Below are 23,325 nucleotides of genomic sequence, written 5' to 3' on the forward strand. Positions count from 1 at the left end.
GTCTGAGGTCCTTAGCACTCTGGAGAAGGTTTTTGTCCAGGATATCCCTGTACTTGGCCGCATTCATCTTTCCCTCGATTGCAACCAGTCATCCTGTCCCTGCAGCTGAAAACACCCCCACAGCATGATGCTGCCACCGCCATGCTTCACTGTGGGGACTGTATTGGACAAGTGATAAGCAGTGCCTGGTTGTCTCCACACATACCGCTTAGAATTAAGGCCAAATAGTTCTATCTTGGAGTTTGCTAAAAGACACCTGAAGTACTCTGAGATGGTGAGAAATAAGATTCTCTGGTCTGATGAGACCAAGATAGAACTTTTTGGCCTTAATTCTAAGCGGTATGTGTGGAGACAACCAGGCACTGCTCATCAGTTTTTCTTTTTTAATAAATCTGCAACAATTTCAAAAATTTTTATTTTTTTTTGTCTGTCAATATGGGGGGCTGTGTGTACATTAATGAGGAAAATTTTAATTTAAATTATTTCAGCAAATGGCTGCAATATAACAAAGAGTGAAAAACTGAAGGGGGTCTGAATACTTTCCGTACCCACTGTACATGAAAGTACTGCTCTGTACGGATTTTTTAAAGAATGCCCAACCCCTTTCAAACGAACACACAATCCACGTGTAACCCTAGGAAGCAGATTTAATCACAGTGTAGTACTAGAGCGAAAAAAAAGCAAGTGGCTGCACGTGCACGCTACCCCCGGTGAGGAGCTTCTGCTAAAAGGTAAGGAGCAATAGCGCACAAAACTGCGCGCCCACGATCTGATTGAGAAAAACGCGTCTTAACGGCCCTCTGCTGTATCAGTGACTTCTTTCTAGTAGCCCTGTGCTCGGGTCCGCAGCCTCGCTATTGTTTAGTCCCTGGAGTCGCCCCTTGGTCATTGTTGCATAATGATAAAGCGAGTTCAGCCGTCACTGGATCTAGATTAACACACTTCCTCTCTTTACCCAAAGTCTGCTGGGCTTTTCACTTTGTTCTGGCAGTCATGGAGGCTGTGAATACGCTGATTCTAGCCGCGATCGTCTTGAGTCTGCTCTTGATGTGGTTACGAAGAGATTCGACACGCTATGCCAGGATGCCACCCGGTCCAACTCCGCTACCTCTGATTGGTAACTTGTTGCAAATAACAGGCAATACTCCTTACAAACAGTTCTTAAAGGTAAGGTGTTTATGAAGTAAAGTGTTTAACCCGCCAAGGCCTGGATTGTAACCGTGTCCCGTGTTCCTCTTGTAGCTGAGCGAGACGTACGGCCCCGTGATGACGGTGCACTTGGGCGGACTGCGGGTCGTGGTTCTGGTCGGGTACGAGGCGGTGCAAGAAGCGCTGGTGCAGCACGCCGACTTGTTCGCCGGTAGACCGAAATTGCCTCTGCTTGTAAGGGTAACTAGTGGTTACGGTAGGGATTCAGAATTTTGCATGTGTTTGAAAAGTGCGAACGAAGATTATAATCGGACTCAGTGGTGAAGTCGTATTTGCTTAAGAAAACACGTATAGAATACAAAATAGAATTAAACATTTAAAACAAGGTTTTACACCGTGTCGCATTATTTCATTAGAGGAAACAGAGGATGCGACGACATGTGTTTAGGATTTCAACGCAGAAGAGTTACAACCTTTTTAAAAAAGAGCAAACATTTTGCTGAAGAGAGACGTCTTCTTCGTTTTTGTCTTTTTAAGAATGATTGCCAAACGAATTTATGGTTCATTGTCGCCACCACCAGTTTGCGCGAAGGCGATGCAGAGCTGAGAAAGAAAAAAAGAACACTTTATTATCCGTAAAACCAAATCAAACACTAACGATATCCTGTATGTTATACCTATAGATTGCAAATAAAAGAACTGAGCTCCATGAATTAATCGTGTCTTTTCTCATTCGCTTAAGTTTTATAAACTGTAAACACTTTTTTACATTTTTTTTACATTCCTCAAACTATAATAAAATAGGATCATATTGAATATAAAATGTACATAATCCAGAGTGATGGTTTGCTATCATAAACGGTGATTAATTTACATGGTATGATCAGTTCTAACGAGGGTTCCAATAATTATTTTAATTTTTTTCATCTTTTCCATGAATTCGATAAAGAGTTCAGTATTCTAGTATTTTTCACTATATTACAGTTGTTTCCAGTATTCAATTTTTCCACATCAGAAAAATTCTTATTTTTTAATATCTTAATTAAATAATAGTTACATTTCTATCCACATACGTATGTTTTAGTATTTTTTAGCTAAACTTGCAGTTTCTCATTCCTTTTAACTCATTTATACGGTGGAATCCATAACAAGCCATTAACCCTTAACTACTCACGCTGGTTATTTTGTACACCAATCTCAGTTATTTTTGTCCAACATCCTTTTACTAGAACCTACCGGCAGCATCCGCCATCTATCCTCTGCTTCATTCACTACAAGTACAGTGTCGCAATGGTTCCCTGGCCCCCACCCCGCCCGAACCCCACCCGGTTTTATGAGTGGATGCACATCGCAAGTTCCACACCGCGTAACGATGAGATGCTCTTTTTGCAATGACTTTCTCTACAGAGAACATTTAACAACTGAAGTGAAATGTGATACTTGTACAAATCCTGCAGCGGACGAAAGTGTTACCGGTGACGAATGAACGGTGGAGATATGGATCAGATTTATTTTAAGATAGTCCTAGAGTGTGTCATACTATTCAATAATATGGTATTAAATCGCATTAAAAACATGTACAATTTAAAAATATCGCAATATTTTATGTTACAGCCTCATAGCGTGCATATAAATAGCAAGTTTACCACTGGCGTATAAAGTACACCGCGCTAGTATACTGTATGTGAGAGGAAAAAAAAGTCCACATATACAGGGTTAAATAAATAGACATATTAGACTGTATATTGGAAATGATACAATGCTTGATCCACTTCTAACAGTAAATCAGGTTTTAGATGGAGAGTGCTCTGTTTTAACATTCTGAAAAACTGAAATAGAATCTGAACAAATAACCTTCCTGCTTTGACAAAGTTCTAATTCTGTGGTACACTGACAAATAATGTATCTATTTTGTCTTTATAAAAACTTGACATTCATTAACAAAAAAGCTGCCCCATGTAGCTCCTGTCAGAATATCTGTAGATTCATCTGTAAACATTATTACCATTCCATTATAATTTTTGATTACTATACTCATCTTCTATCAAATTTCTGGACATATCACATTAATTTAATGTACCCTGAAAAACATGATGCATTGGATTGATTTATAAAATGAAGGCAATATTTTGCTGGCCTCTTTTTATGTAAATTCACCATAGTTTCAATTTAAAGTACACTAGAAAATTGTGTTTGCGTACATTGTAAAGTTAAATCACAATGTTAACTTGAGTAAGTTTTTGTAATACCAACTCAAATTAAAACTAAAAGCTTAATTAATCAAGTTTAACATCTTGAATTGAATTAACTCAATGTAGTTATTGTTTATTAGACTCAATTTAATTGATTAAGTAATGCCAAATTGGTAATTTAATCTATATTTACATATAAAGTATAATAATATGTGTGCAAAAAAACTGCTTAAACTTTAATATGCTTTTTATATGCGTTATAAATTTAATTTTAGATTAATGAAATGGTTCATACGCTATTGTGCAAACACTACACCCCGATTCATTACACCTTTTGAATAATCTTAGAATAAGTGCTGTGCTGCATTGGATAAGAACAAAAAGGTGATTTTGTGATGAAGGGTCTATCCAACAAATTCATGGTATTTAGAAAAAAACTGTCTTTAACTTTCTTTCCAACTGTACAAATGTGTGGGTCTCTTTTCAAATGTGTAAACTGAAGGGCCAGTTCTTTATGCAAAATCTAATTCTTAATGCAAACTAGGGGGCTTTCCTTCGTCCGCCAACCCCCCTGCCTGCGCTACACACCAGCAACTTCACATCTCTGCCACTCGAGTATGTGGATTTCACTTTCACCAAACAACAAAACTTTAGTTCTCGCGGATACACCTCTTCATTGGGAAGAAACACTATTTTTCCCTGATGGCAACACAAATTAGATGATCTACAAGTCTCCGACAAAGTTTAAAGCCAAACAATATCTACATACTTCTTTCATATCACCTATGTCCAGATATTCTTCGTCCAGATATCTCTTTTCACTTTTACCTTTTCGTCAGTATCGTATTGAATTTTGATTCCATGTTTGGAATTACATTGTGACAATGCAATGTATAACTGCCCGGGAGTGAATATCATATCTTTCTATCTACCCGAACTGTGTCTGACAATAGCATTCACACAAATGAGAAATGATTGAACCGTGTGCGTGGTTGTAGATGTTTTTGATGGGGGTAGGACTTTTCCAAAACTCTTTGCATAAAGTCTTGTCTCGCGGGGTTTGTAATTTTCTGTTATGGGAATTCACTTTCACCAAACAACAAATCTCTTAATTCTTGCAGATACGCCTCTTCATTGGGAAGAAACTCTACTTTTCCCTGATGGCAACACGAAATAAATGATCTACAAGTCCCCGACTTAAAGTTTAAATCCAAACAATATATTCATCTCTTTTTGCTGTCCCATTATATCACTGAGTAATAGTTTCCGTTTGTTTGCGCTAATGCGATCTTTACTATCATTTTTTTTGAGACTTTAAAATTTTAGTACTTTCATCATCTCTAACCTGCTCTGCATGTGTATCTCACCAACATTTTTGAACTATTTACAATGTTCTACTTTGTCATCTACTCTTTGACTTTTATTTCCAGCTCCGGGCATGGTTAAATCTCTTGGCACAAAGTCTCTCTGAGAAAGTCACATCTCGTCTCTCTTCCCAAGAATTTTTTTATTATAACTGAGAGATATGTGATAATCATGTACATAAAATGTGTATTTTAATTTATATTAAAAAAGGCAAATAGGTCATTTTTGTATGATTGAAGCAATGCACGTCACTATCACAATAAGGAATATATTTTAAAAAATCCTGTTTTTAACTCAAAAATGTCATTAATAGTTTTTTTCCAGTACCAAGTCATTTTTCTCAAGAGACACAGACAAACAAAATTAGTTTTAAATTTTAGAAGGTAGCTTTGTGTAGCTAAAATTTAAAGATACAAAAAGTGATATTCCTTGTTACGTGTATAGGTTCAGTAGTTTATGCAAAAGATGTCTGCTTCCCGAAGCAGTAAAATTTTTTTGGTGTGAGCCTGTCGAGTAATTATGTCACAACTTAAAAAATTGCATGGCATTAACTGAACATTGACAATACGCAAAATGCTTCTTTCATTTTGTGAATTCCTCCATGTTCCAAGTATATATCTCTTCAGCGTGGAATCTCAACCCACAGCACCAAGTGAGTGGAGTTCATTCCAGTGGTTGTCCCAAGTAGGTCTAGTTGCAGACTTCCAGAGTTCTGCCTGATTACACTATAGTTAAGATTAGGGGTACAAGAGGGTTATCTGCAATGTACCATTGAGTAAGTCAGAACAGATGTATAGAAGTCAAACCAAGACATGAAGAGTCTTTGAGCTGCAAGTTTTTATTGTTTTTTTTTTGTGATTAAATCTTATTGATAAAATGAAATGTTTTAAGTAGAAGCTGACTGTACTGTTTATTTAGTTTTAGGTCACTTTTAATGTCTACATTTTTGGTATCAGATTTTCAGATGACTGAAGCTCTTATTTAATTCACTATTGTATTTGTAAACGTTTAGCTATTCAACAGCAGCAAAACAGCAATATTGTGTGTTATGTTGTTATGTATAATACTTAAAGAAAATAAAAGAGAAACTTCCATGAAGACATAAGGTAAGAGATTTTTTTTTGGGTGTCTCTTGCAGGTGTGATAACTTCCAATGGAGATAACTGGAAACATATGCGCAGATTTTCTCTCACCACACTGCGAAGTTTTGGAATGGGAAAGCACAGCATTGAACAATACATACAAGAAGAGGCTCAGCACCTTGTGGAAAAACTATGTAAAACTAAAGGTGGGACTTACATAAGTGGCTTTGCTAGTGTCACATGATATAACAATCTTCTTCTTGTTTCGGCAGCTCCCGTTAGGGATTGCCACAGTGTATCATCTTCTTCCATATCTTGCTGTCCTCTGCATCTTGTTCTGTTAACACAATGTAACAACAGAGAAGCATAAAAAGTAATACAAATATCCCTTAGAAATGTGCAACTACACCACCTTGGATATAATGGCTCTAGGACCAGACTCTATCTAAGCCCAAGTTTCTACATAATTAAAACAAATACAAGCATTTCACATTCAGTTATTTGCTAAAACCCAACTTAAAAGGTGCCACAGCAGTCAAGATATTAAAACAATAAGTAAAAAACACAGAAAAAACAAAAGAATATTGGAGACAGGCCTACAAGGATTTTAACTTTTTTCAAACATTAGGGGGCTTTGCCCCCTGCTCGCTTTGCTCGCCAACCCAGGGCGGGTGCTACGCACAAACCACTTTGGCTCTGCTGCTCACATCTGGGGATGCAGATGTACAATTTAAACAGATTGTTATTTTCATGGCAATTGTTACATATGCATAATAGAACTAGCTATTTTACATTACAGCGAGTAATTAACAATATTAAAAAAATAATAAAGTTATTAAAATATTAAAATAATAAAATGTAATAATTTGTTGCGTTCAAGTTTTTGGTTGCATTATCAGATTTGTTTCTGTTTGGCTTTTAAATTAACATGCAAATATTTTTTAAACTTACAATTTTACTGTAAAACTTCAGTAAAATCAATTTTTTGAATTACATTTTCATCAATATCACATTGAATTTTGATTCTGTGTTTCGACTTACATTGTGATAAGAGAATTTAGTTTCTTTTTCTCTAATAAATAAACTGACTTTTTCAAATATTTGTTTTTATGATTTTTTTAATTGTCTTTGCAAAATCTATTCTAATTGGAAACGGTGAACGTTTTAATATGAATGGCATATCAAGATCTCCTTTGTTGTCTGATGTTATCTGGGGAAGATGTACTACATTACCTTTCTTGGATACAACCTTCTTTCAACAGTAACTTGGGCAGTGGAAGACCGGATGGTGTTAACAGTTGTAGTTATTCTTTGGAATATTGTAAGTTGATGTTTTCATCTTCCGCACGATCACCACCAACTGTTTCAGCATAGTCTACTGATACGCATTTAACCAATCTGCCGTGTAGCCAATCGACAATTTTCACTTTAATTCGTTTGACTTCATCGTTTCTCGGTGCTAGGATTGCCCATGTATTCATTTCTTCTGTTGATATCCCTTTGGGATGAAATTCATCAATAAGATTTGGACATAATACATCTTCTTTAATTGGGTACTTAAAGTGAGGAAAGCTTGAAAGTTTATAAGAGCTGAGAGAGCAGGAAATGTGTCTGTCAAAAGCCTTCACATGAATAAGATGTGAGTGGACCGTGTGCATGTTTGAATATGGTTGGGAGGAGAGCGTGACTTGAATTAAATCTCATGTCAAAAGTCTCATCCCTTGGGACTTGAAAAAATCTCTTGAAAAAAGTCTCGTCTCATCACAGGATTTTTTATATAATAGAGAGATTTCTCTAAAAAGTCAGTCAATATCCGTTTGTTAAATTAAAAGTTTTCAATTTCCCACAGCAACCCGATGAGCTATACTCATAGAAAAAGCAGAAGACTTAACTTGATACGGGAGAAATGCCCAGTTAGCCCCTCCCCCTGATTTGTACTTGAGCTTCCACAAACTAAAACCAAGGATTGTTCAGTTTGCAAAGATGTAGAGCTGTCACACACATGTATATGCTGAAGTCATCTGCTCAATGAAACATTGCTTTCCACTTTCATTATCTCACAGACTGATCCATCTTGTTGTCAATGATGATTTACTTACAGTGCACAAAAGAAAACTCACTTATCCTCATTGCCCATCCAGTTCAAAACAGTTAAAATAGCCAAAACTAAGCTTCAACATAATCACAGAATGCATAACCCACACCTCCTTATTATCCAATCACATCCCCTGTTTAGGATTACAAAATAACCACTCCAATTGCCATGGGGCAGTAATCATAAAGATTGGTTGAATAGGAAATTATGTTAACACTTTAGAACAGGCTGGACGTATTGCTCAGACTCGCGATGAATGTGTTTATAACAAAATTAATAATTTATTCCTGGGTTATATTTCCCCAGTTCTCACATGTGACAGTATTGACAGCAACGTTTGTTAATCTGTTGAAATAGAATCCCATTAACAATGACTAAATCAGATTGCATGTGATGCCCCAGGTGTCCACAGGCATGGCATTACCCATTTTCTGGAACATCAGTAGTAATGCATCAAGGCTGAACTACTGCAATGAGGACAAAAAACAACAAAGATGGTGCAAAAATGTGCATAGTGCAGTTTATTCAGACAGTAATCAAATAAAGCAGTGTCCAATAAATAGTGCAATGTGGTCAATGAACAAATTCTTCAATAAGTAATTAACATAAGCAATGGCAGGTGGGATTTAAAGTTAATTCATAAATAAATAGATCCAAATTATTGATAAAATCAAGCATAAAATTCAAGAGTTAAAATTATCTGTATTCTTCTGCGGGTGCTTCTCTCTTTACTGTCTCCCCTCCATCACCCATCAGGTCTCTTGAATGAGTCAGAGATGCCAGAGGGTGTGGGTATCCAACAACAGCTTTCATCCCAGCCACCTCAGTTAGTAATCCATTAGGATGACTAAAGTCAGATTTCATCGCCCAACCAATATCCCAGTATTCCATAGGATAATCCATAAAGCCAATTAGCTATTCCTGTTTCTGCTAGCTTGACAGGAGTAGCCCACGACTGGAGCACCTGCCCTCTTGCTTATGGTGGGGCCTCCCAATGGCCTCGCTGCCTGTCCGCCAGAGTGGCTCAAATTCCCATTCCCTCCCCCCTTGTTCTCTCCAGACCATATTTCATCTATACATCAGGGCTACTCAGTTACATCCTCGGGGGCCACAGAGGCTGCAGGTTTTTGCTTTAATCAATTTGTAAATCAGAACCTGTTATAGACTACTAAAGCAATGCATTTTTGGGTGTAGTTTTAGTTAACTCGCTTGTTGTGATTCAGAACCCTTAATTGCCTATTTGTAGTTTTAAACAGGTGTATTTAGATTTTAATTGTTTCTGTACATTTTAAGGGTACAAATGACAAAGAAACCACCGGCTCTACAGCATGGTTCAATTTAAACCTGTATATGCATGATGACGTAACTCTGTTAATAAAATGTTATGAAACAAATTGGAGACATTGGAAAGATCAAGAGGTAAAAAACTACAAACAATTTGGATAATTTGTCAGAAAATGAAAAATTTACAATGTGATACAGATTTGTCTTGGAAGAATGAAAGCAGTTAGAAGTCTTATCATTAAATACCAAGGTTTATTACCTGCTAGGCCTAGCTCCAAATTACAAAGATGTTTGGAATGAAATCCTGTAGCCACTGCACCTTTCCAGCACCATAACTGAGGGCCCCTACTGTATACTTTCCATATGGTTATGTTTTGAGTTAAGGGTTGTTGTGAAGCCAAATTCCAGTAATATCCATGAAACCATTCATTTTCTTAACCCTCTTAATCAGGGCAAGGTCAGAGGGAAGCTGAAGTATTGGAACTACATGCTTTCATGTGCCCTGGCCTTCTGGTGACAGTAGTAAGGAAAATATAGCATAATGTACAATCAAGTGAAAAGAAATGAACTAAAGTTATAAGTACACATTTAATCCTACATGTTTAAAAATGTAACCGGCCCACTTTAGGGTCTCAGTGAGACAGTGACTATCACAGCAGTATTGGATGTAAGACAAGAAGCAAACATGGTGGGTGGTACAGTAGCCCTTTACAGGGCTTAATCCCACATCCAAGCAGAAAAGAGTGTGTAGTTCGGTAACAGTAACCTATAAATAAAGTGCTAGTTTAGTTTTAATAAAGTTGTTTGCTATAGATATGTTGACAGAGTGTGATCTGGTGGTGCATCAGCCATTGTTCATACCACAAACCTTCAAGGGCTCGAGTTGGAAATAGAGAAAGGGGAGCGATGTTATTTACTTCATAACATATGAAGGACTAAATGTATTTATAAAACACAAGAAAATGATCAAATTTGGCTCTGTTTCTGGTCAATATCATGATGAATGTTCATATGTGAGTTTAAGATTTAATAACAAATGCTGGCCAGTTCAATGTGCTGTTTTTCATGCATAAGAAGAAAAGGTAATGCAAAAGTAGCTCAATGTTTTATAATAAGTAAAAATCCATCTGTGCATCTGTCATTCTAGCAGATGGCTCATCACAAACATTTGTAGGTAGCACAGCTAGTATAATATGTTAATTTACTTTTCTTGTAAGTAATGGGCAATGTAACTGTTATTTTTAGAAGCAAAATTCCCTTTCACTGCTTATATCCCAATATTACAAAAAAAATCACAAAATGTAGTATTTCTACAACTTGATATTGATATTATTGATATTGCTGACTTTAGTTGAAATTTAATCCACACTTAAAGACACTTTCACCCGTAATGCTTAATTATTTTTGTTGTGCAAGGTTGTATGTATTTATTACTTTTAATTGTTTTCCATGTACCTGTAAATTTTTGCTTCCTGTAAAGCACTTTAAGATACACATTTTGTATGAAAATAAATGTGCTGTTGACATAAGTCAAACTAAACAAGGCCATGCAGAAGTATTTAGTATTCAGTGTGCTAAGCTGATACATAATTTCCCCAAATGCCTTCAGGTTGTTATTGCCACAAAAGATGGCTCTTTCTAACATAAAAGAATGCCACATTAAAACCCTAATGTTGCGTGTTTTAGTGCTTGAAAATTAAAAATTTAATGGAGACCAAAATTTCAGTGTATGATTTATTACTCAGTAAATACAGAGGTTGGTCTCTTGTCTGAATACCTTTGCAAGGCACTGTATCTACCCAATATTTTTCAATATGTCACACACAAGCACTCTTTCCCTACCAGTGAAGGTACATTCCACTGCACAAGAAACACTTTCTGTTGCCAAAGTCTAATATGTTTGGACCTATCCAGGTTTTGGCTATCGCACAACAACATTGTACCCAACTACCACCTTTCACCTTTCAGGTGGTGGATATACTTGTGTCAGTGTGGGTCACCAGAACAATAGACACTAACACGCATCTGGCACAGTGGTAGCGCTGCTGCCTCATCAGTAAGGAGATCATGTGTTCGCATCCTGGGACCTCCTGACATGGAGTTTGCAAAGCACTTTGAGTAAAGAGAAAATTAGAATTATAATTAACCAGCAAACACCACCACTAAGTCTGAGTAAAGAAGGAGGTCCCAGTATGGCTTTGCTGGGTGAGGTTTATTTAGATTTTATTAGGACTGTCATTGAAGTTCAATTGCTTCTTTGTCTGGCCCTACCCTTCAGAAAAAACTCACAGGTATACACAAGCTGCTAAAGCATAGTTTCTTAAACGGGTCACGGATTGCCACCTTTTGGGTAGTGCAAGGTTGTGAGTCCCCATCGTATTCAGTGGGAAAAGGTTGCATGCAGTTCGCAATGTGTTGTGATGGGTCGCCTTAGGGAGTTTAAGCAAGTGACATTACTACTATGACTCCACACACACCCCATTCCACACTCCGTCCACCCACTTCCCACCTCCACAATGACTATCAGTGGCAATTTTGCCTGCATTTGACAGTCATTGTGGACTGGGTCTTGAAGACACTAAGAAGGGCAAGTCTAGGTTGTGAGAAAAAAAATGTTTAAGTAACACTGCAGATTTCCCAATTCATTGAAGGGTGCAGTCTAAGTCTTCACCTGAAAATTAAGCCTTGCTTTTACAATTTGAATTTTTAGCTTCTATGTCTCTCTTTACACTTATTTTTAGGTTCCCCCATTGATCCCTCCATGTCTCTGAATCAGGCCGTGGCTAATGTCATCTGCTCCATTGTATTTGGAGAACGGTTTGAATATGATGATGAGAATTTCGCTCACCTACTGGCCCTCATTAATAAATCCGTGTTTATATTGAGCAGACCTTTGGCACAGGTATTATTATTTTTAGTTTTATACCAAATCTGTTTCACTTCTTTTATTTATTTATTTGTTTTTCTTTCTTTTTTAAGATGTACAACATGTTTCCAAAACTCTTCAATTTCTTCCCTGGACCTCACAAAGCTATTTTTGGAGCAAATGATGAACTGAAACAGTTTATTAGTACATTTGCTGAGAAACACAGGAAAGATTTGAATGCTGACAGTCCTCAGGATTTCATTGACACATTCTTCAAGAAAATGGAACAGGTGACTAATCTGAAAATTGAAATAGCACCACAAATGACATGCATGTATTTTCATAAGTGTGTTTAAGGAATCTTTCTCCAGTATTTGTCACTTACAAACTTTCTCCATGCAGTTTTATTATTTACCTTGCTGTGCATTTTTCACATTAGATTTTATTTTGCTAATCAACTCCCTAAAAACCGCTTGCATTTTTGAAATTTGTTGTCTTGGCTGCAGTACAGAGTCATCAGTTCTGTGACTAGCATGTTGACACTGTCTACAGGGCATGTGCATACAGCCCTTAGCTTTCTGTGTGGTTTGGATATTGCAGAAACAGAGGTTCTGGTAGGATAAAAAAGATGAAATGAAACCAGATGATATGTGTACTAGAGTGCTTAAGGAGGTACTGTCATTGAGAACATGTATAAAACCTTTACATGTGTGTTGTCCCAATGTATAGACTTTGAACACTATCAACTAAGACTCAAAGTCCTTAACATGTCCAGAGCTTCAGAAGAATTTATTTTTGCAGTATGAGTTGTACTCACTTTAAGCAAATGCATTTGCTACCTAATCTCAGAATACACAAACTGCCATTCAAGCTGGCGCTCCATTCATCTGTCAGAGATTTATCACAACAAAGTGGTGACCAGATGACAGTTCAACATCTCTCTTTACCCGAGTGTCCAAAACAAGAACAAACCTCATGACGAAAAAGTTAATTAGTGACCTTTGGCCCAAGGTATTCTGAAACCCACTACAATTTTTGAGCATCCATGTTCATTTTGGGTTGTCATGATTAATTATGACTTGCAAAGCAAGCCAGTTACAATTCGCTCTTCTAATTCAAATCACAGAGGCTGTTCTTCTCAATCACACTTCTCCACCATTCCTTATATACTGTTCAAAAAAATTAAAGGAATAATCTTTAATTAGAGTATAGCATCAAGTCAGTGAAACTTCTGGGCTATTGATTTGGTCGGTTAAGTAGCAGAGAGGGTTGCTCGCCAGTTTCAGCTGCTTTGCTGTTAATGAAATTACCAACAGGTGTACTAGAGGGGCAACAATGAGATGACCCCCAAAACAGGAATGGTTTAACAGGTGGAGGCCACTGACAGTTTTCCTTCCTTGTCTTTTTTGACTAGTGCACTAGTTTTGCATTTGGCTAAAAGTCAATGTCACTAATGGTAGCATGAGGCGATACCTTGGGCCCTACAAAGGTGGCACAGGTAGTCCAACTTCTCCAGAATGGCACATCAAATATGTGTCATTGCCTGAAGGTTTTCTGTGTCTCCCAGCACAGTCTCAAGGGCCTGGAGGAGATTCCAGGAAACAGGCAGTTACTCTAGGAGAGCTGGACAGGGCCGTAGAAAGTCCTTAACCCATCAGCAGGACCGGTATCTGCTCCTTTGGGCAAGGAGGAACAGGATGAGCACAGCCTTACAAAATGACCTCCAGCAGACTACTGGTGTGAATGTCTTTGACCAAACAATGAGAAACAGACTTCATGAGGGAGGCCTGATGGCCTGACGTCCTCTAGTGGACCCTGTGCTCACTGCCTGGCACCATGGAGCTCAAATGGCATTTGCCATAGAATAGCAGAATTGGCAAGTCTGCCACTGGCACCCTGTGCTTTTCACAGATGAGAGCAGGTTCATCCTGAGCACATGTGACAGATGTGAAAGGGTCTGGAGAAGCCGTGGAGAACATTATGCTGCCAGCAGGATTTTTTTCCCATTGAGATCTGATGTGTTTTCAAAGTGTTCCTTTAATTTTTTTTTTGAGCAGTTTATATTGAAGCCTGGCATTAGGACTCTAAAATGAGTATATGGTATCCTTTTAACCACAAACTCCAGTTTCACCAAAAATACAGAATGTTATTTAAAACCGATCAGAACATGCATGCAAAATCCAGTCAGACTTTTCTCTCTGCAACTCGGAGTAGCACTGTGTCCACTGTGCCTATGAGTATCCCCATACCAACCCAGGATATTTCCCATGGGACAACACCAGAGTAGTGGAGCGAAAGAGAGAGATATCACCGTTGGTTAAGACATTTGCTTTCAGAGTTAAAGCTGTGCACAGAGGCCAGTAAAAGTACATCTAATCAATATTTTTAATCCTCCTGCATGAATTCTGGCTCCTTTTCTGCCAAGAGCCAGCTCCTAACATCAAAATCTACTATGCCTGAGACTAGTTCACTTTTGTTTATCACCTGACTGGCACTGTAGTCCTCATCCTTTCCCTTGTGGGTGGTGAGCATACACAGCAGATTCATGCAAGTTGTTTTGTCAGGCTGAACCCACATGGGCTACATGGATCATTTGGCCACTTGCCTGTGAGTATGAATCTCAAAGTCGGCGCTAGCGGTGTATACAGGTATCCCTGTTCTGGAAGAAGTTCCCTTCAATTTGTTGTAATTAGGATAGTCATAATTGTGAAATATACTTCTTTGTCAGTCCCTTTATCTCTAGACTGCAAAACTGTAAGTGATTATTTAGACACACAAACCCACTACTATTATGTCCAAATCCTAGTTATATCGGGGTACATATATGTGTGCAGTTCTGTGCAAATGCACTTGCAAATGTCTCTTTCCTGGATGGACAGTAGAACAATCTGGACAAGAGCAGGCCATTCAGCCCAACAGTTGTTATTGTTGCAAAAGATGGCTCAAAAAATAATAAAATGTGAAAATGGAATAGTTATGCAATACTTACCTTTTTATTAAAATACTTCCAGTGTTTTAACTCTAATATTTGAGCAATTTCTCATGTTTGATCATCTATAATTTTAAAACAGAATTAAATTGATATTACCAGCGTCACTTCACGTGACATCTTTTTGACATTCATTTAACAGAAATTCAGGTGGAGCTTTAGGTTTGCTTATATTTGAATTCTTTTGATTGTGTATTTAGACCGTATCATATTGGCTTAATACCATACACATCTGAGTTCTTTAACAGGTAGAAATACTGTAGTTGGTTTCATCTTGGCAGATATTTTCCATGAAAAAGGATGTTTCGAATTATTCTCTGAAAGTGTTCTAGATTCATTTAAACATTCCTACTGAGTCGTTTTTTTTTTTTGTTTGTTTGTTTTTTTTTAGGAAAGTGCCAATCCTAATACTGTATTTGACCATAATAATTTGGTGCAGTCAGTTTTGGACCTTTTTGTGGCAGGCACAGAGACTACTAGTACCACACTGCGATTTGGATTTCTGATTCTAATCAAATATCCACACATCCAAGGTACAACATGTAAACCTTCTTTTAAAAATTTCAAAATATTTATGTTAATGCTCAGTGAATTCTGATGCTTTACTCATTCATTACTTATTACTGAAAATGTGGATCATGTGTAATGATTTGTTTATCTATTTATTTAGAGAAGGTCCAAAAAGAGATTGATGAGGTAATTGGACATCAGCGTTCTCCTACAATGGCAGACAAAAGGAAGATGCCTTTTACAAATGCTGTGATTCATGAAATACAAAGATTGGCTGACTTGATCCCAATGAATGTACCTCATGCAACCACTGAAGACACTCACTTCAGAAGCTACATGATTCCAGAGGTGGGCTGCATTTTCCCATTGTGCATCTCAATAAAGACCAATTCCACAGCTTTGTGTCCCCTGATGTCCTAAACAAGTATTACATCCCTTAATATTCAAAACTCCTATTTGACAAATCTTAAAATATAGCTTTCTCAGCGATAAAATTGGGGGCTTTATGACATTTGAAGTATCAGCCTGTCCTGCAATCACAGTTTGTATTTCTTGATGCTATCTTGTTTCAGGTTTTTATGGATGTCCAAGCTGAGCTTTGAATTCTGGTTAACTTTACATTTTTAGGTTATAAAAGGCATAAGTTTCAATTTTCAATAGGAAGATTAATATCTCTGTCTTCTGGAATGCAAGTTGTGGATTTCTAGTATTTTTCATTTTACATTTATTTATAAATTTATTCCATTTTTGTTATTGCATACACATTTTGAGGCTGCTATTAATAAATACTTGTTATCTGTCAGCAATCATTGTAATCCATGCTTAAAACATGCAGCTCCTTTTTTGTTGAGACACACTGAAGCTCAGCCTCTAAGATTTTCATTCTGAATCTTCTTGTTTGTTGAGTATTCTTTAATAATTAGGTTTTGAATTAAATGTAAGTCATGTTAAGTTAAGCTGCCTAGCCCCTAAGGGCTCATTTATACTTCACACTCGAATGCGTACACACACTCATCATGCCCAGCATTCATTTGATATATCCTCTGAGCAGGTTCTCAGAAATTAACGCGACATGTGAACGAGTTGTAGTACCAGCAAATAGCCCTTGGGTGGGGGCTTTCTGGGTTAGAGTGGGGAATGTCGCAGTGTGATAAAAGTTGGAATGTGACGTCAGAGTCTGTGTTTGCTATCTACATGTGACAGAAAGATGCTATGCAGATACTAGTAGGTTCGATGTGTGCGCTTCGATGTTTGATGAATGGTTCGATGTGGTGAAGCAAAATAGCAACATACAGATGAACTTTGGTGCTTTTATATTCAAGCGTCGCATATTCCCAATCCTATAAGTTTACAATACATTTTAAAAGTCTCACATACCATCTTTTGTGCTGTCTTTTTTTTCTGATCTCCTGACCTAACAAGAGCGGCAAACAGCAATAGATCATCACACAGAACACATTAAATTTATGATATTCCAACTCTCTGCAAATTTAGAATCCTTAGATTTATACTTGATATAACTTTCATGATGAAATGCAGTCGACCCTTGATATATATGACCGGCCTGACATGCGAACAACTTGCTTTACGGCCACAAAATTTTTGTTTTGAATTACGACCAACATCTTGCATTACAACCCAAATGTGGTCACGTGTATCCGCTTATGCGATTGTAAACAAACAGCCGAGAGTGTTCATAAGCGTCAGTCAGAGCCCAGATATATGTGTTTGTGGACGTAATTTCGGTCAGTGCAGTGATTTATATAATTTATTTTGATAATTGCTAAGGAACGAAGAGAAGGTAACGAAGGTAAGGAAAGCGATCACAATCAAAACGAAGAAGGAAATATGAGAGTGGCGTTCATGTGACTGATCTCGCTAATATATACAGCATGTCGAAATTCACATTCTCGACAATTTTACAAAGAAAAGATTTGTATAAGGAAGCTCCTTCCAAACAATAACGACCTTCCATTTCATTCTTCTCCTCCTCCCTTCCTGCAAGCCAAAGATGTCAACTTAAATGGTGAGTACAGTATGAAATTATTGTTTCTGGTAAGTTAGGCACTTTTTATAATTTTTTGGTTAGTACATTAGAAAAATTATTGGTGTTTTTGGTAAATTATACACATTATACATCCCCTTTTTATTATGAAAAGGTTAAGTAAGTGTTGCTGTGGGAGGTTCGGAATGCATTATGGGTATTTCCATTATTTCTTATGGGAAAAATAGTCTTGACTTACAACCAACTTGAGTTACAACCAGCCCTCGCGAATGAATTGAGTTCGTAAGTCAAGGGTCCACTGTATATTACATTTTACAGAAAAATCGTTAATTTCACTTAGATAATGAACACTGTTAATAATTACACACATGGGGGTGACACGGTGGCGGAGCGGTAGCACTGCTGTCTTGCAGGGAGTCACGTCACTGGTATTCCCTGCCAGGAGTTTACATGTTTTCCTGCTGGGTTTCCACAATGTGCTGCAGTTTCCTTCCAAAGATATGCAGATTTGGTGACACTAAAATAACGCCAGTGTATGTGTGTGCTTGTATTTACCTTATGATGAGCTGAGGCCCCATCCAGGGATTGTTTCTGCCTCGTGCCCAATGCTAGCTGGAATGGACACATCCCTGGATTGATGCATTTAATCATTAAATATCCTTTTCAGAGATATTGCGGTAAGGTGTCATCGGAATTTAATGAGTGTTCCAGGCAATTCACAACACAGCCAAGCCGAACCTTTTCTCACTGTGGTAATATCTTCCACTGCCACCTGGAGGATTCCTCCAGATTTACGTAAAGTATGTGTGCAAGTATAAAGTAAAACACTTGCGTAGCAGGAGCGCCCCCTGGAGCATGTGTCGCGTTGGTAAGGTAACTTAGCCTCTGATGTTTTACTATAGAGCACACACTAGTTAAACAGCCTTAACCTTTGAGGTTAGATATACAAATTTACTATCATAGTTGTATTGCATTCTAGGGGAATATAATCCAAAGTTTTACAAATGATGGTAATTTAAGAATATCAATGACTTAGTTATCTTAAGATGATTTGACTGTCAGACCATCAGTCCCTGCACAAGGAAAAAAAAACATATCATCTCCAGAGATGGCGTGAAACATTTTCTAGATAGACATGTACAACTTTGTTCCCCATTTGTATTTTGGTTTTTATGTTTTGACATTTCTATAATTATTTGAATCCCCAATATGAACAGAAATCAATGGGCTCAGATGGGAAGTCAATGCAGAGTATAAAGAGTAATAGAATGGAGATAAATCAGGTGCTAAAACTGACCTAAAATAAAACATGATGAAGTCTAATCTGTTTCTTTATTTTGTGTAATGCAGGGGACCATTGTGCTGCCATTGCTTCACTCTGTGCTGCATGACAAGAAGCTGTTCAAATCCCCTCATTCCTTTGATCCTGGACACTTTCTCGATGAAACTGGGTGCTTTAAAATGAATCCGGCTTTCATTCCATTTTCAATAGGTAAGTATTTTTGTGTATGTTTTCTGTAGCATTTTCTGATGCAATATACAAGTTCCAAGTTTTGGTCTGCACACAAACTCTTCTGACTGCCCCTTTGGCATCTGGCACTGCCTTGACGATTCGACCCATTAGAGTTACGAGGTGTAGTATTATCTCCAATGAGAACAGTGTTGCCTGGTGCAAAGTTTCTTCTTGGTATATTTGAGATAATAAAGGAAAACCTGAATACCTAAAGAAAACCAGGTCGGAAATAGGGAAACATACAAACTTGAACCATTGACCAGCAAGATTTAAGGCAGTATTTTGAGTTTGCCAAAAGTGACTTTCTTGTTATTCATCTTTCAGGGAAACGAGTCTGCTTGGGTGAGAGCCTGGCACAGATGGAGCTCTTCCTGTTTTTCACCACTCTTCTTCAAAGTTTATCTTTAAGCAGCACTGAGGATCCTGCAAACCTTAGTCTTCTCCCATGGGCAAGTTCATTCCTAAATGTACCCATGCCTTATACGCTCCTGATCAATCCCCGTTAACAAAATATTTCACATACACTTTAAGTGAAAGAGTAGTTTTCCCACAACACTGTTCAAGATCTTTTACAATAATGTCAACACATATTTAAATTGTGTTTAAATTTAGACAACATAAAGTCCATTAACTGAGATCTGTTAGCTGGCAATGGAGGAGAGGAAAGCACAAATACCAGTCAGTATTGACTATAGAAAATAAACCTGTGGGTGTCCTCAGTCATTCATAACAGACATATTAGTCATTTATCTGATCTGTCTGTCCAGCCTGCCCATATTAGCCATTCTAAAATCTAAATTATAATTGCATATTATAAATATAATATAAAATAGTATATGCATAACAGTTCAATAACATTTAGATTGAACCATAGTGGGTATTCATTCTTTCATGGATTTAGACCACCTAACATGAACCTGACTTGAAAGGTTAACCTCTTTGGTTCTTAAAATCGGGGTTGGCTGTTGGGGGGGGGTTATCTTGGTAGAGTAATATATATATTGCTCTACTTTCCCCTATTGTATTATTAATATGTAGCCTTAGAATGCCTAATCTCACAGATTTACCACTGTATATAACTTATCCCCACCTTCCCTTCTATATCTATAACCTCAGGCAATTAGATGTAGTATAAAAAGTCAAGCAGGAGTTAAGTTACACATAAAATAATGTATTACTGATAATATTCATAAATAATAACAAAATGCAAAGTACATTTGAATATTGGCAGCCATACAACCTGATTAAATGGTGATGTGTAATTCAGGTAGCACACAGACTTGTAGTTACTTAATGTCTCTAGTTAAGGCATCATTGGTGCTCAGCTTTTAGCCACATGTCTATTCAAAATGGCTGAAGCTGTGCTCTTCATTGTGTTGTCTTCAGTTCATGGTGTGATGGTCTTCTTCAGTTGTTAGCAAGAGAAAGATACTTCTACATCATCACAGGTTAGCAAGAGAGATGCTTCTTCATCATATGTTGGTTAGAAAGAGAATGTGGTTGAGCAAGCAAATTTATAGGTTTTCTGTCCAACTCCTACAGCCATATCTCAGACCAATGGGGGGAAATGGTACATCTTAACACCTGCAGCCCACAAAAGACCATATGTTAAGCAAAACTGGCTTAATGTGGGGGATGAGAGAAAGACTTTAGCAAAGAAACACTTGCCAAACTGGTTTAAGACACATCCCCAAATCCTGTCGTAAAATTACAAAGAGACAGTTGTAAAAGGGGGGGCAAACACAAATGCCTCTCACCAAAGTAACACTAAATTACATTGCTTCGCCTAAATTACAAATAAAGATATACAAAACATTTATCAAGTTATATGCAAAATCTTACATCACAACAGGTGGTAAGAAAAAAAAAAGTCAAACTAGCTATGCAACTGTCACCTGTAACCTCTAACCTGCCTCACTGTCCTTGTACCCTATACATTTAGGTCCATAAATATTTGGACAGAGACACCTTTTTTCTAATTTTGGTGCTGTACATTACCACAATGAATTTTAAACGAAACAACTCAGATGCAGTTGAAGTGCAGACTTTCAACTTTAATTCAGTGGGGTGAACAAAACGATTGCATAAAAATTTGAGGCAACTAAAGCATTTTTTAACCCAATCCCTTCAATTTCAGGGGCTCAAAAGCAATTGGACAATTGACTCAAAGACTATTTCATGGGCAGGTGTGTTCAAGTCCGTCATTATGTCATATCAATTAAGCAGATGAAAGGCCTGGAGTTGATTTGAGGTGTGGTGCTTGCATGTGGAAGATTTTGCTGTGAACAGACAACATGCGGTCAAAGGAGTTCTCCATGCAGGTGAAAGAAGCCATCCTTAAGCTGCGAAAACAGAAAAAACATCCGAGAAATTGCTACAATATTACGAGTGGCAAAATCTACAGTTTGGTACATCCTGAGAAAGAAAGCAAGCACTGGTGAACTCAGTAACACAAAAAGACCTGGACGTCCACAGAAGACAACAGTGGTGGATGATCGCAGAATCATTTCTATGGTGAAGAGAAACCCCTTCACAACAGCCAACCAAGTGAACAACACTCTCCGGTGGTAGACGTATCGATATCCAAGTCTACCATAAAGAGAAGACTGCATGAAAGTAAATACAGAGGGTGCACTGCAAGGTGCAAGCCACTCATAAGCCTCAAGAATAGAAAGGCTAGATTGGACTTTGCTAAAGAACATCTAAAAAAGCCAGCACAGTTCTGGAAAAACATTCTTTGGACAGATGAAACCAAGATCAACCTCTACCAGAATGATGGCAAGAAAAAAGTATGGAGAAGGCGTGGAACAGCTCATTATCCAAAGCATACCACATCATCTGTAAAACACGGTGGAGGCAGTGTGATGGCTTGGGGTGCATGGCTGCCAGTGGCACTGGGACACTAGTGTTTATTGATGATGTGACACAGGACAGAAGCAGCCGAATGAATTCTGAGGTGTTCAGAGACATACTGTCTGCTCAAATCCAGCGAAATGCAGTCAAATTGATTGGGCGTCGTTTCATGATACAGATGGACAATGACCCAAAACATACAGCCAAAGCAACCCAGGAGTTTATTAAAGCAAAGAAGTGGAAAATTCTTGAATGGCCAAGTCAGTCACCTGATCTTAACCCAATTGAGCAGGCATTTCACTTGTTGAAGACTAAACTTCGGACAGAAAGGCCCACAAACAAACAGCAACTGAAAGCCGCTGCAGTAAAGGCCTGGCAGAGCATTAAAAAGGAGGAAACCCAGCATCTGGTGATGTCCATGAGTTCAAGACTTCAGGCTGTCATTGCCAGCAAAGGGTTTTCAACCAAGTATTAGAAATGAACATTTTATTTCCAGTTATTTAATTTGTCCAATTACTTTTGAGCCCCTGAAATAAAGGGATTGTGTTAAAAAATGCTTTAGTTGCCTCACATTTTTATGCAATCTTTTTGTTCAACCCAGTGAATTAACGCTGAAAGTCTTCACTTCAACTGCATCTGAGTTGTTTCATTTGAAATTCATTGTGGTAATGTACAGAACCAAAATTAGAAAAAAGTTGTCTCTGTCCAAATATTTATGGACCTAACTTTATATCCAAACCTAGGGATCTCTAATGGCAGGCCTCTCGTTGACTGGGACTGTCTTTTATTTTCACTCCTTTACTTCAGCCCAATTTATCACCAATATAGGACTTTACAAAGTGTCCTTTGTGGCACTTAAGGGACTGCAGGTAAACAATCCTTAATCAGACAGAGAGATTGAGTTTAAGCATTTACTTAAAAAATGTTTTTATCTACATCCTAACTCGAGACTGATCAGTTCCCCTAGCCAATTTACACCCCATATGCATATACAAAATAAAAAAAAATTCAGAATTTTCATTTTGAGGAGTTCATTAGCTGACCATAATGAAAATATTATGCAGACTGGCACTGACCCCTGAGTATTTATCAGCCAAAACAAGTCTTATGGGAGCCTTCCTCAAGAAAGAAAACATGAGATCTTGTGAGATACTAACAAAAGATTTATTACTACTGCATTTACAAAGCATTTCTATCTTCTTGATGGAAGAAAAAAGAGTGAATCATATGCATAGAGATCAGAACCAAAAAAGACAACAACTGGGCAAGCCAGTCCCACGTTTCCCCAATATTGAAACATTGAGTGCAGAGATATACATTATGGGGTACAACCCGGATACTGACAGGCAGACATGATGTTTTATCACCACACACGTTTATTTACACTTTATGTACAACTATAAGTGCACAAAACCAAGTGCC

At 37.7% G+C, this 23,325-nt stretch overlaps 1 protein-coding gene across 1 annotated transcript in view; it reads left to right on the forward strand.

Moving 5' to 3' along the window:
- Positions 1-902: 902 nt before the first annotated feature.
- The window catches only part of LOC120539731, a 94,373-nt gene continuing 71,950 nt past the window's right edge, over positions 903-23,325 (forward strand). Inside the window, exons 1-9 of the mRNA XM_039770113.1 lie at positions 903-1,167; positions 1,243-1,405; positions 5,845-5,994; positions 11,909-12,069; positions 12,147-12,323; positions 15,414-15,555; positions 15,693-15,880; positions 18,888-19,029; positions 19,375-19,553. Of these exons, the coding sequence (XP_039626047.1) occupies positions 994-1,167; positions 1,243-1,405; positions 5,845-5,994; positions 11,909-12,069; positions 12,147-12,323; positions 15,414-15,555; positions 15,693-15,880; positions 18,888-19,029; positions 19,375-19,553 (1,476 nt within the window). The 5' untranslated portion in view covers positions 903-993. The remainder of the gene's footprint in view (positions 1,168-1,242; positions 1,406-5,844; positions 5,995-11,908; positions 12,070-12,146; positions 12,324-15,413; positions 15,556-15,692; positions 15,881-18,887; positions 19,030-19,374; positions 19,554-23,325) is intronic.

The sequence above is a fragment of the Polypterus senegalus genome, chromosome 11, assembly GCF_016835505.1.
Source record: "Polypterus senegalus isolate Bchr_013 chromosome 11, ASM1683550v1, whole genome shotgun sequence".
In the NCBI taxonomy this organism is placed as follows: domain Eukaryota; kingdom Metazoa; phylum Chordata; class Cladistia; order Polypteriformes; family Polypteridae; genus Polypterus; species Polypterus senegalus.